Here is an 18031-nt window from a genome sequence, read left to right as displayed (position 1 = left end):
CCTTTTCGATTTGATAAATGGGGTCATTGACTCCCCATTGCTACTCGAGAAAATCTATTTCAATCTTCCTCAGCGAAGTTTAGGGATCATGATTTTTTTCTGGTTAGCGATGGTAAGAGCTAATTATGCTTCCCATGCTTCGATCTCTAGAACTCTGGGAGAATTTAATTCGCTTTCAAATCATACTGGCCTGGATTTTTCTCCCACAAAGAACCACTTCAAATTGGTTCTAAATGAATTCTTGAACTAAATTCTTAGTATTATCTAATAATCTTCCTCTGTAAATTATAAGAAATCTTATCTTTTTCTTTCACTCATTACAATTAAAACTAGTTAATTATAAGTTTAAATTTACTTTGATTAATTTATTAATGTTGTTTTACAAATGGAGGGACCTACAGTTTTAAGCCGGCTCCGAACGGAAATTGATTTGTTTTATGAGGAGCTTTTTCATGATAGATATACAGTCGGAGGTTTGAGATTGCTTGCCACGAGGCGACTGCTATTAGAAAAAACTTTTTTTTCATTTTGGTGTTTCACGGAGATTCTCTCCGAATTCCGAGTGGTAGTCACGCACTTTATACTTTAAGTATTTTACCGATATTAAGCTTCGAATTGTTGAGTGCGTCTTAATTGAGGGTCCTACATTTTTATATTGTCTCGGAACAGTAGACGCTTTTTGCTAGAAGTTTTTTTAATGCGAAAATACATCAGCAGGTCTGTCAATGCCTGTTGTTGTGCAGCAGCATAAACACTCTCAATTTTGCTGGAGTGACAGTCTTTGGTCGGATATAAATCCAGGTCGGTAGATTTAAGTAGTAATACAATTTATATTAAAGTTGCCCTAAAGTAAAATAAAAACGTTAAATATATTAAAAGCTAATAATATGCGACATAAAATAACCGCCGTCAATTGATGAATTTTGCCCTATACACACATTTTTTTAATATTTAAATTATTTCCTTACTTGTCATAGCTGTCGTGTTTTTGAAATTTAATTTTTTGATTTTGTGCGCGCCCCATGTACATTATTAATATTCCCTTACTTACGCACATACAAATACATCTACATCATAAACATATATATTTCTACTTTATTATTCATGTTTATTTTGCTTTGCACATTCGCTTAAGCAGGTAACAACAACACAACAAATAAAAAAAATAAAAATGAAAACAGAGCAATTGTTGCTGTAGCTGCTGTTTGTACGAGTTGCTGCTCCCAACGCGCAGCAACTAAGCACGGCGGTTTCCTGTTCGGAACAGTTACAGTAGCAGCCACAACAGCAATGCTAAATTCAACGATGCTGCTTGTTATTGTTGACTATTGTGGGGCGCTGCACCGACTTTTGGTGGTGAGCTCCAACTTCGTTTCGATTCATTCGCATTTGTGCTTCACAGTGAAGCGATTACACGACGCGCAAGCTTCTAAACAAGCCACAGAACACTCAATCAAACATACGAGTATACGACATAGTCGAACCCTTTCGTTTTTCTTACAATTCTTTTTTTGCTGCCATCGAGGAGAACAAAATAAAAAAAAAAAAAACAATAGAAAGAAACAACAATTCGAGACGTGTAAAGTGTTTGGTGTTATTTTTGATTTGCAAATTTGTTCAAAGTATTCAAATTCAAATGAACTGCTGCATTTACAATTTAACGAAGTAGAGTGCACACAAGGTTTTAATGAATTTTTTATTGCAGTGTATCAAGCTGGCGATAAAATAAAGAAACATTAGTAAATTGTGAAAGAAAATTCTTTAGATGAAAACAAAATATCTATGTATGTATTCATCGATAAGTGCTATTGAATAATATAGATAGATTAATTAAGGAAATTACAAATCATTAGAATTCTGGTTATTTGAGAATAAAAAAAATATTATAATTGCCGTATGCAGAGTAGTACTAAATGTCATTCTAAATTAAAAAACCATAAAGTGGTGCTAATTATAAATAGGACCAAATATTTTTAGACCAAAGCAAAGTCGTTAATGGCCACACAAATCCCATTTAAAGCTTGAAAGTAAGTTAATAGCAAATTAAATGCGCTAAAATATTGACTTCAATTTCTTAATTCAAATTAAATTGCAAATAGTTTAAATGAGCGCATATTAGGAATTTTGCAAAGAACCAGTTGACCAAAAATAAATTTAGCAAAGTTCAAAGTATTTGATGAACAAATGGTATCTGCTCAGTGTGTGGGTCTGCTTTTTCATTCTTTAAATTTGCGCTTTTTTCGCTGGAGAAAAAACAACTAAAATTGGCTGCGTCATCTGGCAATGCTCCGATAAAAAAGTGAGAAATATTTAAAATACAAGTAATAAAAATTAAAATAAGTACATATAAATCGTCAGTAAACAAGCGCCAAACTTCCACTGCTGAAATTTAAACCGGCTACGATTTTATGTGAGATCCAGTATAAAATATAAAGTGATACGAGAATACTACTTGAAGCTTCGCTTGTGAGAAAGTAAGTGCCAATATAACATATGAAAATTTATTGATTAAAATATAAATATATTTTTATAAACCCTAATAATATACGAGTATATATATTTGTTAAACGTAATGCGATTTTTTATGGCAGTGCTGGTGAATTTATACTGTGATCAATGTGTCTTTCCAATTTCAACGTAATGGATATATCGACTTAGAAAAAATTACAAAAAAAAGAAAGAAATAAAAAGGCTATTGCTCGCGTATTTATTTTCGTATTTATTTTGTTAATTAACGATTTTTGTAATTTAAAATGAGACGGTTTTCATGTAAATAGTTAACGTACTCCGACTCATTTTCTACTTGTTATAAACAATGTACAAGGTGGCACAAAATTAATCATCCACTCATTCACAAAATTAATCGCAAAAATTATAAATCTTCCAATAGGGGGATTAATTTTGCGCCACTTAGTATTTGATTCCCAATTTTTCTTGAAATTTCTTGCAACAACCAAGTGATTACTACTACAGTGATTGGATTATTTACATATATATTTTTATATAAGTATAAATGACGCTTACACACGTTTTTGGTATTTGACAGAGTTCCTCCTCCTACTTGTGGCGTGCGTTTTGAAGTGGTTCCACAAATGGAGGGACCTACAGTTTTAAGCCAACTTCGAACGCAAGATATTTTTAATGATGAGCCTTTTCATGGCAGAAATACACTCGGAGGTTTCCCATTGCCTGCCGAGGGACGACCGCTATGAGAAAAAAACTTTTTCATTTTGGTGTTTTATGCACGGAGATTCGAACCTACGTACTTCCGCATGATAGTCACGTACCAACCTATTCGGCTACTACGGCGTATTGGATTATTTACTATTTGCTATTTTGCCATTGATGCAGTAAAAAGTTTTCTTGGAAAACAGTAATGTAAAAGTAGATACTTTCGTTGTTGTTGTAGCAGCAACGGGGGAGTGCTGCTGAAGTGACAGTCCTTGGCCGAATATATAGTAAATCCGGGTCGTTCCAGAAACGTACAACCGACTGTCGGGGGACGAACCGACTGGCGATGCTTTCGTCGGTTATGTTGCTTCAAATAAGCGCTATTTTTTCGGCAAACACGAATTCATTGAAAAACTCGGTCTTTTAAAAAGTTCATTAGTCATCCTCTCTTTTCCCACTGCTTACTTCTAAATTTGTACTCCTAAATGAGGAAGGCTAGGTTAGGTAAGGTTAATTGGATTTAAGCTACGCTAAACTTTGTCTATTCAACTGACATTACTAACCACATAAAAGTGATTTAACTCACTTACTCACTTTCCAGATTTCTACAGTGCTCCAATTGCTACTGTCAGCATATTTAGCTCAAACCTTAACCCTAAAAATGTGCAAAGTAAGCTGTTGTTGCCTTTAACTTTATTCTTGCACGATCGTGAGTTGTTGTTCATGTTTTTTGTTTACACGGAAAACAATTAGAAGGTTCACGTATCACAAATTTAATTTTATCATACACACGTTAATTACCATGCATCACGATTTATGGTAAAATTCGCAAATCATGCATAGGTACTTCTTAATTTTTTGTTTTTTGCAATTGTGCATATAACCTTGAAGATTTTTTAATATCGATTACACAGCCTGTACGTAATTGCGGGTGCTGTAATTTCCAATAATTAGTTTAACTTCTTTACACAGATGTAAAAGATAATGTTAGATATTTTAACGGTTCAATTAATGACTGCGGCATCTGACATCTACATACATGTATGCATGTGTATACAAATATTAGTATTTGAGCATTTCAGAGTCAACTGCCAGCTCTCCTCATATGTTAAATATATCTGTATGTATGTACTTAAGATCTACTTAACATATGGGGAGAGCTGGCAGTTAACTCTAAAATGCTCAATTTGCTGTGTAGCAATTAAAATTAAATAAAGATGCATACATACATACATGTGCAGATATCATACATGATTATGCAAAAACATGTGGAGGTTAATGGAAGGAAGTTGGACAAATGCAAGCGTGCAAGTCACTAATCTATGTATGTACTCGTATGATATTTATACATACCTGTATGCATAAATAAATGTGAAAAATGTGCCTATGATTCTAAAACTAAATAATCTTCTATCTAAATAAATGCTCTTAAGCGAACAATAGTTGTGCAATGACACCTACAATAGCTCTGCAAAATTATAAATTTTATTGTTTTGATAAAATAGTATTTTTTTTTTCAAAAATTTGAATTTTTTATTTAAAAATCAGATATCTCATCAGTAAGAAGCTTTTATACCTATGTTATATAAGTAAGTAGAAGAGTTCATTTTGTTCGGCTAATATTTGAAATGGGATTTTCACTCACAAGTTGACGCATTTTCAACGGCATATTACTGGCTATTTTGTAGCGCCTAGCTGCGCTGGCATAATGAAATTTTAAAAGTCGTACTTCCGATTTATTTAATATTGCATTTATATTGGTTGGGCGAAAGTTTGAAAATATGGCGCTGTATTCGAGACATTTCGGAAACTGGATTTATGATGCATTTTCGTTTAAATACAAAGTAATTGATAGTTGCATATATGAAGTTGAATATTGCATATAGAAGCTAGAAAAAATGAGTCGCTAGAGGTTGTTGGATTACTAGTTTCGGGAAAAAGGAATACATTATTATCGTGAAGTATCGACCAAACAATTTAAAGTTGATGCTTGTTGTCAAGGTGACATTTCACACTAAAAAAATTCTTTTGCTGTTTTTTGTTTGTTCCATTCAGTTGTTAGTTACAGGAGCTAACAATGGCGGTGAACACAGAGAAAATTCGTTACATTTTACAGTTTTTCTTTGACAAAGGCGAAAATACAAGCCAGGCCGCTGAAATTGTGAATGGTGTTTATCAAGAATGATAGATTTCGCCTTGGATGTTTATGGTACCGATACTGTACAGCTAATTACGTGCAATTTTGGTTACATCGACTCCATTCAGGCACAGAAACAATCTAAGTTGACCGGCATGTTAGGTTAGGTTAGATTGTAATAGTTGCCCAGAAAGTGGGCTCACTTGGACGAAAGAAGTTTGGTTCATCCCTTGTGATACCATTGCAAGGGGGTAAAGAGGTGAAGGAAAACGATAGGACGAAAAGAAGAGGGGTGGGGCGTGGACTATGAACGGTGACTAATTTGCGGCTGTGTTAGCCGCTTTATGCTGCTGATGAAGTTCATCAAGACCTGCTATGTTAGCAGGCGCAGAAAAGAAGTGAAAACCAAGATGCTTAAATCTTAGTCCCGCGAGAGCGGGGCAGCTATGAAGCAGGTGCATGTTAGTAGTCGTAGCATCGCCTAGGAGCTAAAGATCGGCTTTAAAATATTATAGTTTTAAACCATTTGCGCAAAAATTTTACACAAAAATAATGGATTCATTTATCTCTAATCTTATATTTTGTCACATGAGCTCTATATTGAATTAACGGTATATCGTGGTGCGTGGTAGCGCCTATATTAGAGCGTGAAAACTTTATAAAATGACTTTTAACACGACTGAACTGTAAGACATCATTAATTATTTCCCCTTCAAGTCAAATCTTGATGCCCATTCAATATTAGTGGAACTAAATACTACTTTCAAGTTGCTCAAAATTGTCGTTGATTTTTGACAATTTTTTTCGCAAAGGTGTTAAGCAATTTCTTCAAAGTAAAAAAAATCTTTCGCCGAGTCCGAAAATTCAAATAACTTTTTCTGCCATGAAGTTATTATTTTTATTAGATCATAAAATTTACAATATTTGGAGAATCCATTAACCGATCAAAACATGTGATATCAAACTTTTTTTTGTTTTTTTTTCGTCGGGACAGACATGCAAGTACAGCACTCAGACTCAATTAAGTCCATTGAACTACACTCGGGTTCCTTCTTAATTTTCTTTAAATCTACCCGACCTCCGAGAGAATCTGATTAGATCTTGTGGTTAAGGAGCCAAAGTTGTCGCTTTTTAAGACATCAGTGCCAAAGACTTCAAGCCTGATTCGAACGAAGACTGGGCAGACGCTTAGAAAGTGGTCGCCGTCTCATCCTCCTCTCCACATGCTGGACGGAGTGCACTATCTGAGATGCCCACCTTTTCCATGTGCTTTGCCATAGAAAGTTACCCGTCATCTGTTCAACCCGCCTCCTACAGTCCGCTCTGCTTAGTGACAGGAAAAACTGGGACAGTCGGTCGGACATGACAGGTAACATCAGTTTTGTCCATCAAATTAATGCCTTAATTAAACCTTCTATCTTTCGCTTTCAATTAAACGCTTTTAAGACATTTAAAAAATTCTTTTTTTTTTTTGAAAAATATATATTTTTTTTAATTTGTTTATTTTCTTATTTATTTGAAATATAATTATAAATAATTGCATTAGAGAAGCAAGTCAACTAGCAGTTGAGGATTCGGTCTGGCATTTAAAATTATTAATTTATGCATATTGTAAGAAATATATAATAAAACGATTTTCAAAAAAATTTTGAAATTTTGAATTTTGATGAAAACTTCTTTCAATCAAATCTTGATGCAATTGTGTCCAGCGAAATCCAAGTGAGACATCATTTTGTTTAATAGAGCTTATAAAAAAGAGTATTGTCGAATTCTACCGGATTGTAAAAAAACCTGCATAAGTTGTAGGTCAAAAATTGAAAATTTGCTCCATTTTAGCCAATTTTTCTACATCGCAGTCAAATTGGCGCACCAATTTATAAGTAATTTTTTTTCTGATCTCGATGCCTATGCCTGAGTTTGCCCGTCTAATCTTTTTGTTTGCAACAAAAGTATGCCGGATATTATTTAGCAAAAAATAATTCGCTGTAGCTGTATTGAAGAGTACGTTTTCTTACAAAATATTCCGTACTTGCTGCTCAGTTTCCTTATTCATAATCGTCTCATGATTGTGGCTTGGAATTTTTCTAATAAACCTAAACTGTTTAACATATGTATGTATGTGCGAGTATATATGTATGTGGGAATATATATATGTATGTAAAAATGTAAATATTGTTGTTTGCATGATATGCATTTTATCTTTTCACATGTGCTCCAATAATTAGAGAAACTTCTAGAAATCTTTCCAGCAGTAGGAAATACAAATAAAAGCTAACATCAATCAAGCGCCAATATTTTTTTCTAAAATCAAATTGTACATATGTATGTATGTACATATTTATTTTCTTGTCCAAGCCGGTCTTCAGAATAGCGCACAGTCATTTACTTTACTTGCTAACATTAATTATTCCATCATTTGCTTTTATTTGATTTTTCATAATAAGTTTTGTTTCTTTTGACGTGATTTCATATGATTTCTTTATACATATTAACCTTTTTATGCTTCAGCACGTGCGTGGTAATAATATTTATATTAGTATTTAACACTTACGTACATATGTACGAGTATGTATGCGCATAAGAGGCAATAATTTACGTTTAGTGTTATTTTCCGTGACGCTGCCAACATGTTTTGTAAACTCTAATCGATAGAGAGAGATCACAAAAAAAACAGTTTCTAGAGATCAATCTTGAACACTTTTTTATAATATTATATAAAAAAAACAACGCAATCAAGGTGCGTCATTTTCAATTTAAAATGATATTTCATATTCATATTTAATTATTTCGATATGCCGGTGTATAGGTGGCTATTTCACCATTTACCCTACGTGGCAATTGAGGCTTTACTCAGGCCAAAAATTATGAGCGGAATTAACCACGAATATAATCTGGTTTGTAGTTTTTCAAAATAAGCTGAGAATTTAAATATACAAGTAATGGCTATTTGGAAATTTAATGCGCCCTATCTCGAAATAGGCTCAATTTTTAATGCCATCACTCCCCAATATACAGTATTTAACCTAATTTATTTATCTTATTTTACTGAATAATAAAACTATTAATTTGTGTTATTCAATATTATATATTCATAGCAAAGATACATACATACGGGGTGGAGCAAAATTAATCACCTTATCGGAAGATTTAAATTTTTTTGCTAATGGCGTCGTACGTCATAATATTTAACCCTATGAACTTGGCGGCAGCCGTAGCCGAATGGGTTGGGGCGTGACTACCATTCGCAATTCACAGAGAGAACGTCGGTTCGAATCTTGGTAAAACACCAACATTAAGAAAACCATATTTCTAATAGCGATCGCCCCTCGGCAGGCAATGGCAAACCTCCGAGTGTATTTCTGCCATGAAAAACCTTCTCATAAAAATATCTGCCGTTCGGAGTCGGCTTGAAACTGTAGGTCCCTCCAAGCACCCAAAAAGGGTGTACGCGCCAATTATATATATACGTAAAGCTCCAAAGGTATCCATCATTCAAGCTGATTTGGTTTTATTTAGTCAAAAAGTTAGTCCACAAAATATTGATGATTAATTTGGTGCCAACTTGTACATTAGGGTGGTGCGAGCTTTCAAACGGAATTATAAAATGTACTAAACTAATTGTTTGGGCGAAAAGAAATCCATTATTTTTGCGTAAAATTTTTCCACAAATGGATTAAAACTATTTATGGTTATGATGTTTAGCTCTTGAGCGATGCTACGACTGCTAATATGCCGGTCAATTTCATTTTTTCATTGATTTTATCGACATTTTCTTTAACATAAAATAAACCAAAATTGCACGTAATAAACTGTTACAGTATCGGCACACCATCACAATTTCTTGCATTTGAATTACGTCTTCTCCTTTATGAAAGAAAAATGTACAGAATTTGCTCTTTGTTGAATGGAACTAACAAAAACCAGCAAAATATTAGAACTTACGGGAGCTGGATCGTTTTGAAAACACCTCTCACAATCGATTCTTTTTTTATTGAAAATGGTTTTTAAAAATATTTTTTCCTTAAACTAAGAATGATCTGCATTAAAATGTTTAAAACTTTTATCAACGAAATTAAAATAATGAGATTTTTTGAGGCACTTTCAAATCGGTCCAACTCATGTGAGTCTTAATATTTTACCGAAATATTTTGGCGTAGATTATAAAATATAATAATTTTTATTTTTTCAACAAGTTCCGATTTGTTTTATATGGGTGGTGAGGCATACAAAAAAAACAAGAACTAAGTTCAAATACCATATTTTAAAAGCCCATGCGTCAAATCTATTTTCATTATTTGCCCGTATTCTTAAATATTTAAAAAATTGTAATTTCTGAGGATTTCTATGAGAATTTTATTTATTTGTGCATTAAATGCATTTTTCAATGATTTCACTTTTTCGGTTTAGGAGACATCAGTGGTGTACACAATTTTTGTAATAGCAACCTAGTGATCTTGTTCTTGAAAGACACTTAAAAATGGCTTAAAACTTATAAGAAACTTATAAATATATGTTATACATATATTTCAAAAACAATTTTCGAGATACAATTTAAAAAATTTCTTTTGTACCGCTTACTGATTTTACTCTCAATAAATTCAGAGATTCTAAAAAGACAGAGATATTCCAAGACAGTCGGTCATACGCTACTGGAACGATCCAGATTTATATCCGACCAAGAACTGTCGCTTCAGCATCATTCCCCAAAAATCTATACAGAACGTTTAATTTTTTACAACAACTATCTTTAGGCAGTCTTAGAGCGTTACATATTCTGCATAATTAATTAAGCTCTTTGTTATAAAGGAAGCCAGACTCCGGCTGTAGAATCGCCAACAACATATTTTTGCCAAAACTCGGAAAGCTCATAGCTCGTTACTAACCACGTGCTAAATTTTCCGGCAGGGCTTGTATATTGTAATGCCAGGTGTAGTGTGTGCAATATTTCGAAATAAAACGCAGGCGTAAATATTTCTGGATAAAAATGCTTAAAGCTTGATTTTGTTTATTTGCTACACCAAACCAACTGCAAGAAAGAACTGAAAGAGAAATCAAAAGCATTTCATGCTCGTAGTGTATCGACTTACGCGCGCATATGTTCTTTGTAATATACTATGAATAAGCGCAGCTGTTTTAGTAAGCATCGCATTACTACAAAAAAAAACAAAGTGTCAACTAAAACGCAATAAGACAGAAAAACATACATAAGTTATTTTGAACCCGCAGGCAGTTGAGAACTCGTACCTGAGTAAGATAACAAAATAAGAAAAATAATATTGTAATTTTCATAAGCATTGAGACATAAATTAATAAAAACATGAAATGTAAAAAAATAATACAAAATACCTGCATACGTCACTGATTTAAATTGAAAATATGCTTTCCTCAAATCATGAAGACTATTGAATTTTTCCACTTTTGCAAAAATAACACAAGCCCATAAAATAAGCGAGCCCACTTTTTGCATAATTACCGGCAGTTTAAACATATGCAGAAAGTAAAATTGTGCTCTTACGTAACTGCTAAATGCCTATTTATGGTACTAATCAAATGGCCAACGCATACATGCGAGTTTCATAAGATCGTTCGATTATTACTCCTAAGGAAACACAAGAAACAAACTCGTTTTGAGCGAAATTCAAAATACAGAAAACAAGAAACTTACGCAAAAATGTATAAAATTTTTACACAGGCAATGACAAAGCAGAAAAAAGTAAGAAAAAAAAAAATTACCTCAACTAAATTTTTCCCAATACTGACCTCAGACTTTTCCGCTACAACGCTATCGATGCCTCAACTAGAAAAATATACAGCCGTAAAGGCAACCGGCTACGAATACTATATGTAAACACGTCTATTCAAATTTGCACATATTTAATGAGGTGCCACACATGACAGCCATACATGAATCACACGCTTCTTGTGCGCTACTGAGTTGCTTGGACATATAAAAGATGATTTATTACAATAAAAAATCGAAAGAATACGCCTACATCTGTGTTCAAAATAATAATAGAGCGAAGAACTATCCATTTTTAACTATTACTTTTGTATTTTATATATATTATATTATATATAAATAAAGTGCAAAAATCACATAACTCAAAACTTCAGAAATTCAAAAAACTCGTAAAAATTAAAAAAAAAACTTTATCAAAATTTCCAAATTCTGAATTTTGGTATTAAAAATAATTTGGGTAGTTTTTTTTTGTCGGGACAGACTCAGACATAATTAAGTCCATTGTACTACACTCGGGTTTTCTTTTTAATTTTCTTTAAATCTACCCGACCTCCGAAGAAATCTGAGTAGATCTTGTGGTGCCAAGGAGCCAAGGTGACCGCTTCTCAATACATCAGTGCCAAATACCTCAAGCCTGATTCGAGTGAAGGCGGGGCAGATGCATAGAAAGTGGTCCGCCGTCTCAACCTCCTCTCCACATGCTGGGCAGAGTGCACTGTCTGAGATGCCCACCTTTTCCATGTGCTTTGCCCATAGAAAGTGGTCCGTCATCAGTCCAACCAGCCTCCTACAGTCCCCTCAGCTTAGTGACAAAAGGAACTGCGACAGTCGGTCGGACACGACAGGTAACATCAGTTTTGTCCATCTGCAGCCTCTCGCAGCCTGCCAAGCTCGCTTGTGGGTTAGAGTAACCCGTTTGCTAAACTGGCTTTGATGGCTGCAGAAGAGAGTGGCAGAACGGGCTCCTGGCCAAAGAAGTATGTTTACCGACATAGTTCAGCCTGGATTTACAGGCCTCGACAGCTTGGCTCTCGCTGCAGTCACATATAGATTTCTTTTCCACTTGGGTATGCTCCTCGTATATTTCGTATATATTTGCTTATAGGGCTTGGCTTTGACATGAAGGAGTATGGTTTGACCAAGTCGAAGAGGTCTTCACGCCTCAGTCGAGCAAGTCTTCGAGCAGGTCTTAACCTTAATCTCGCGATATAGCTGGGCAATGTAGGGCTCTTTGTTGGCCACGGCATTCTTTTCCAGCTTTTCTCAGTGCACAATGCCCTCTCAATCCCACCAAACAGAAATAATGATCTTCTTTGGATGAAGATCCGGTTTGACTCTCGGCCTTGGTGTATCTTCGGGAGCCCCCACTCCTTTTTTTGCTTCATATTGATGTATAGGCACCATTTCTCATCTCTCGTGACGATTCGGTACAAAAAGCGCTGTACCGTATAACACGGGGTCTTATTACTCGATGGCGAACAAGATGCTGAGAAGCAATTCTTTGTTTTCTCGTTGAGCCCGTGAGGCACCAAGACATCCAAATTTTGGGTTAATCCCATTGAATAAAGGTAATTGAGAATTGTTTCATGCCAGTTAATATTCTCACCAATTTACTACTGGTTTGGCGACCGTTCTCTTTCAAAAATGATTTAAGACGCTCTTTGTCGAATTCAGAAGGCGTTCCGCCGCAGGACGTGTCATCGACGTCAAAGTCGCCATTTTTGAACTTTACAAACTATTTCTGTGCTGTAGACTCGTCTATGACACCTTCTCCATACACGACGCAAATGTCCCGGCAGGTGTCGAAAATGTTGACTTTTGCCTCCTGGGAATTCAATTTCAAAGTCTCAAAACTAATATAAAAAATAAATAACTCAAAAATAGAATTAACATAGTTTTGTAGGGCAGAAAGAGTTCTATCGAATGTAAGTATTCATCTCTGTCAAACAGCATAGAAATCGTTGTAAAATAAAAGAAAATATAAAAACGCCATGAATTTATTCCTAACCCATTAAAATAGTGAGTTATACCAGTTTAATGAGGTATAACCAAATGCGCTAGCGGTAACTTGGTAACTTTGTTTGTGCTTTCACATGCAAATTTTTCCTCCAGCGAGCAGATCCTAAACTTAGCGAGCAAAGAAGTGGCGAATTTTGTTTCATTTCTGAGTGGTATTACACCGTAATTGACAAATTCTGGTTACTTTTTGAACATAGATTACGTACATATATGGATTTTTGCAATAATGTTTTACAACTCAAATCGTTTTGACATGTTGAACGTTATAAACTGTTATTATCTTTTAATTGCTAATGTTTCATACAAAATACTATCGTTCGAGCAAGAAGTCGCAATAGTCCATATAATTCAATTAAACGCTTTGTAGTCCAGCTAAATGAAGCGTCATTAAGCGTTATTAAAATTCATCTTTGCCTTCTTTCAACTCATGGATTTTGCGTAATATAGCGCATAACTAAAAATTGTGCATCACCTCTAATCAGCGTAAATGTACATAAATAAATTTAACATTAATATTAAAATTCTCCCAACGATAAAACACTTCATATTAACATTGACAGTAAATCGTTATATTCAATCGCATTGCAGCTTAAATTACTTTGTTTTCGTATTTTTCCACTTTTACAGTTCATGCTTCTTCACACTTCACTACACTGCTTGTCTAATGCAACATTTTGAACGCGCAACACGTTCCACCGAAAAGGTAAATTGAGCGATAAAAAATTAAAACGAAAAAGTTAAATGCGGCGTTAGAAAAGTAGCATTCCAATTAATAAGTAAAATCAACAACAACAACCAATAATTGCCCACACACAAGCTGCAGACAAACAAGAAAACATCGAAGCGGCAATGGAAGACACCGCCTGTCTGAAGCCATCGAGAGATGTCGAATTTCAAGATGTTTACTACACCGTTAAGGAGCGCAAACATTTCAGTGAGTATTTATTTTTCATCAAATTGCATATTGCAGTAGTTAATAGAAAACTAGTAAAAATGAAGGGGCGAACGAAATTGAGAATTGCTTATGGCCATCGTCTGCACTGTGGTAAAATTGTTAATAACTATATAGTATATTAATTAGTAGTATAATTACACGCCTTGGTTATTAGTATTATGTTTATTTAGACTGTATTTTAGTATTGAACTACAAAATATTCCTCTCTCGATTGTGAAGGTCTTCCACAGCATATGGGTCGAAATCATGAAGGTGAGTTGGGGAAACTTGAAGCATGGCAAACTTTAAACGAATTTTATGTGTTTTTTTCAAAACATGGAATTTTGTTTTTTTACTTTCTTCTAAAGCACAATGCTTCCTAAATACTGTGCCAACATTTCAAAGAAATCGGAGAAATGCTTCCGAAAATAGATGACTTTAACCAAAGATGGTTAGTTGGGGAAACTTGAGGCATAGAAATTTTAAAACGAATTTTATGGATTTATTTTCAAAATATGGAGTTTTGGTTTTTTACTTCCTTTTAACGCAAAATACTTCCTAAATACCGTGCCAAAATTTCAAGGAAATCGGAGAAATACTTACGGAGATTGATGACCGAGATGAAGATAGATAACCGAATTTTACGGTGCCCTCATTGCTTTTTATTTAACTTCTTTTTTATACAAAAATGAGCGCGCGTACCGCTCTCTACCTAGTTAATGGGCTGTAGAAGCTATAATATTGGGAATTTCCGCATGAAAATTTCACAGTATATTCTTAAGAACTATACTTTCGAAATATCGAAAAACCGTCTGCCGTTCCATCATAGAACTAATTTTTTTTTATATCTAATGCGCGATAAATACTTCCCACTGTGACTTGCTTGAACAGCTGGGTTGGTTGATTGGCCGACTCGTGAATTTTCTTGTTTTGGAAGTTTGTTGATATTTGCTTTCGTTTTATAGTTTAGCGTGCAATTAGGTAATGTACCCCACGAAAAAAACGCAAAGAAAATTTATTATTTATTTAAGGAAGTGGGTTTTTTTATTGTTGCATGATTTCTGCCACTTTTGCTGTTTGCTAGTCGTTGGTGGAAAAATGCGATAAAATTATACAGTGTAATATTTATGTGTGCTCGTGTGTATGCATTATAATACAGTTACAATATTAATTATTTCTAAAATTAACTTTGTTTTAGAACTGATTGTTCATAATGTATAGTCTCGCCAAATCGTGTGAAAAGAAATCGTGAAATGAGATAATACTGGAGGAGTGTTTGCTTTACTACACTTTTGTTACGATTGTATATATTTATTGGAAATTGATAGCTCGCGTGGTCTCGGTGTTGTTTGGGGGCAGACTCATATTGCCTGGTTAATTAAAGCCAGTGGCAATCCCTCCTAAGTCATAGCATGACGATCCGTTCCGCTACCTAGGCTCGCCTAGCGTATTTCATTGTGCCAAAACCAATTTGTAATTTGAAATAATTAATATTTTTACAGTGAAATCTCGAAATGAAGAAGTTGAAGGGATAAAGCAAATACTTCATTACATCTATGGTTTCGTTATATTTTTAGAAAATCAAAACCTCAACGACACATGCAGAATTTTTCAAAAAATATATTAGATAATAGAAAAAATAGGTGAACTAATAAAGAAAAATTGACACTGTTTTAATTTTTTATTAATAATAATGAAAATTTCGTCGCGTAGGCAAATCGAGTTGCTCTTCACAGGATATTTCATTTTATTAACATTTAAAACAAAAGCTGACAATGTGCATTCAACGCATTACACTTCATTATATAAAGGCTTTCTAAACGTAATTATATTCAGAATTCGCCATGTAAAGGCTTTTGAGTAGACACTCTGTTATATAGGCGCCAGAGAACGTAAATGCATAAATGAATAAATGAATTTACGTTCTCTGTATACGATTTTGCTAACAGTGAAAGAACGAACAATTTTCCGAAATTCCTCGTACTCAAAATTTCTTCGTTATAATTATGGAGCATTTTTGTATGGAAAATTTTGCAACAGCGAGGATTTTTCAGGGGACTCTGCAGAAATTTTGTTTAACAAGGCTCTTAATATCAAGGTTTTACTGTACAGCCTAACTTCAAATGTATCAGATTTGGGGATTGTTGAATTAAAGTTCCCTTCCAATCTAATAACCTGGATATGCGATGACGTTAATCGGGAAAACAGTAAAATATTTTTTTTAGTGTGAAATGTCACCTTGACAACTAGCATAAACTTTACGAGATATGGATCACTACAGCCATCTACCGATAAAATGTCTTTTGATGTCCCCACTTGAACATCCACACGAAGAGGCCTAAAAGCTCCCTGAAAAAGAACATAATAAACTGCTCAGCAAGCAGTTTCTGTTAGGGTTTTACCGCAGGTCCCATTCATGCAGACACCTGCTTGAGCCTCAGCCTCGGTGTATAGACAGACTATTAACGACATTCATCGGGAGACACCTTCTTAAGCTCCCGACCCCCGAATGCCGTCATCGGAGTCCAACCATCACCTACAGCAGATGAAGAGCTCCATTGGATATTGTAGTAGGTTAAACTCCTACTTATCCAGAATTGACCCCGACATACTAAACATATGTCCGTCATGTGAAGGCACCCCGCACGGCACTATCCACCTTTTCACAAATGTTAGATGAGCTAGACGCAGACGAGCGGTGATTTACACTACACTGACAGGGCAAAGTTAATTGCTACAACAACACCAACCGATTCCATTATTTTATTTCTTTTTACCCAAAGTAATATTAAACAAAGTAGACAAAACGCTTAGGGAATATTAATTTTGGAAATAATTTTTCTATAATTTGTAATGGCTGCCATTATACCAAAGTAACTGTCAGATATGTCAGATTTTCCGGGTATTAAAAAAATTTATAAAACCGCCTATTGTCAAGATTTGATATTCATTATTTATTATTAACGTGGAACTCTGTTGAAATAAGTAACAACTTTGAAAATCAAAATATTTGTAAATGTGACCATAATCTTACCATAGTTAGATAAGAAATAATTAAATTAATAAATCTACTATTAATTGGTGGGCAATTATATTTTATATTTTATGCTTTTTATAATTTATTCCCGACAAGGGAAAAGCAAATGCTGGTTTGAAAAGCACGTGCATTGTACATAGTGTTACAATCGTGTGCTGAAAATTATAAATTTTAAATTATCTTCAAGTTAAATTGTCAATTTCGATTAGAATTTTTCTGACTAACGTTAATAATTCCAATACTAATTGTCGTTGTTGCAATTTTAGTATTAGCAACTTTTTATACAATGCTTTATTGCATTTTATTGTCATACAAGTTTTTTTCCTGCTTCGCAGTTGACAGGCATCTGAATTATAATTATAATTACATGAGATCAACTGTACAAGACACGTAAGTATGTATGAACGTAATTTTTACCGCTCATCATTTTGCGAACTAAGCCAACTAACATGTCGTTGTGCTCAGAAAGCCGCACAATAAATATATTAATAAGTAATAGAGATGTGTGCCCCGTGATACCGGGAACCCGACCGGGGTTCCAGAAATTCCGGGACTAGCCGTTTCAAAACCCGAAATTGTTGAGCATAATTTTTTTCATTAAATGTTACTAGTCAAATTTTCATCAGAAACATGGCCCTTTTTAAGGAAATAAACGCTTTATTTGGAACATTAGAGAGAATAGAGTTTTTTAGAGTGTGAAAAAATAGCAACCAAATATTAACAATGCTCATAGCGGTTAGCTTGAAGAAAAAATTGCACAATGCTTTGACTAGCAGTTCGCAAACTTCAGGGTTGGTTGCAAACTGCCATTAGTTTTCATTAAGAAAATTGATATTTTTCTAATGGTGGTGGCAGGGACCTACAAAAACATTTCAATTTCTATCAACAATCCAGTTAAGAAGTGTCGAAGCAGAGTGGTGTTGCTCATCTGTTGGTTTTGCTTGCTATAAATTTGGATCACGCTTGGAGGGTAACCCTTTTAATACTTTTAGT

General features: G+C 34.3%; 1 protein-coding gene across 3 annotated transcripts in view; it reads left to right on the top strand.

The window, feature by feature from the left end:
- Positions 1-1243: 1243 nt before the first annotated feature.
- LOC128860109 (ATP-binding cassette subfamily G member 4) overlaps positions 1244-18031 on the top strand; it is a 37124-nt gene continuing 20336 nt past the window's right edge. Inside the window, exons 1-3 of one of the 3 annotated variants that reach the window (XM_054097372.1) lie at positions 1244-1579; positions 1706-2474; positions 13695-14001. In XM_054097372.1, coding sequence (XP_053953347.1) covers positions 13917-14001 — 85 coding nt within the window. In that variant the 5' untranslated portion in view covers positions 1244-1579; positions 1706-2474; positions 13695-13916. Of the gene's footprint in view, positions 2475-13694; positions 14002-18031 lie in introns of all 3 variants that reach the window. The other 2 variants (XM_054097374.1, XM_054097373.1) reach the window with 2 other exon arrangements.

The sequence above is a fragment of the Anastrepha ludens genome, chromosome 4 (assembly GCF_028408465.1).
Source record: "Anastrepha ludens isolate Willacy chromosome 4, idAnaLude1.1, whole genome shotgun sequence".
NCBI classification, from domain to species: domain Eukaryota; kingdom Metazoa; phylum Arthropoda; class Insecta; order Diptera; family Tephritidae; genus Anastrepha; species Anastrepha ludens.
This window is presented reverse-complemented; position numbering and strand designations above follow the sequence as displayed.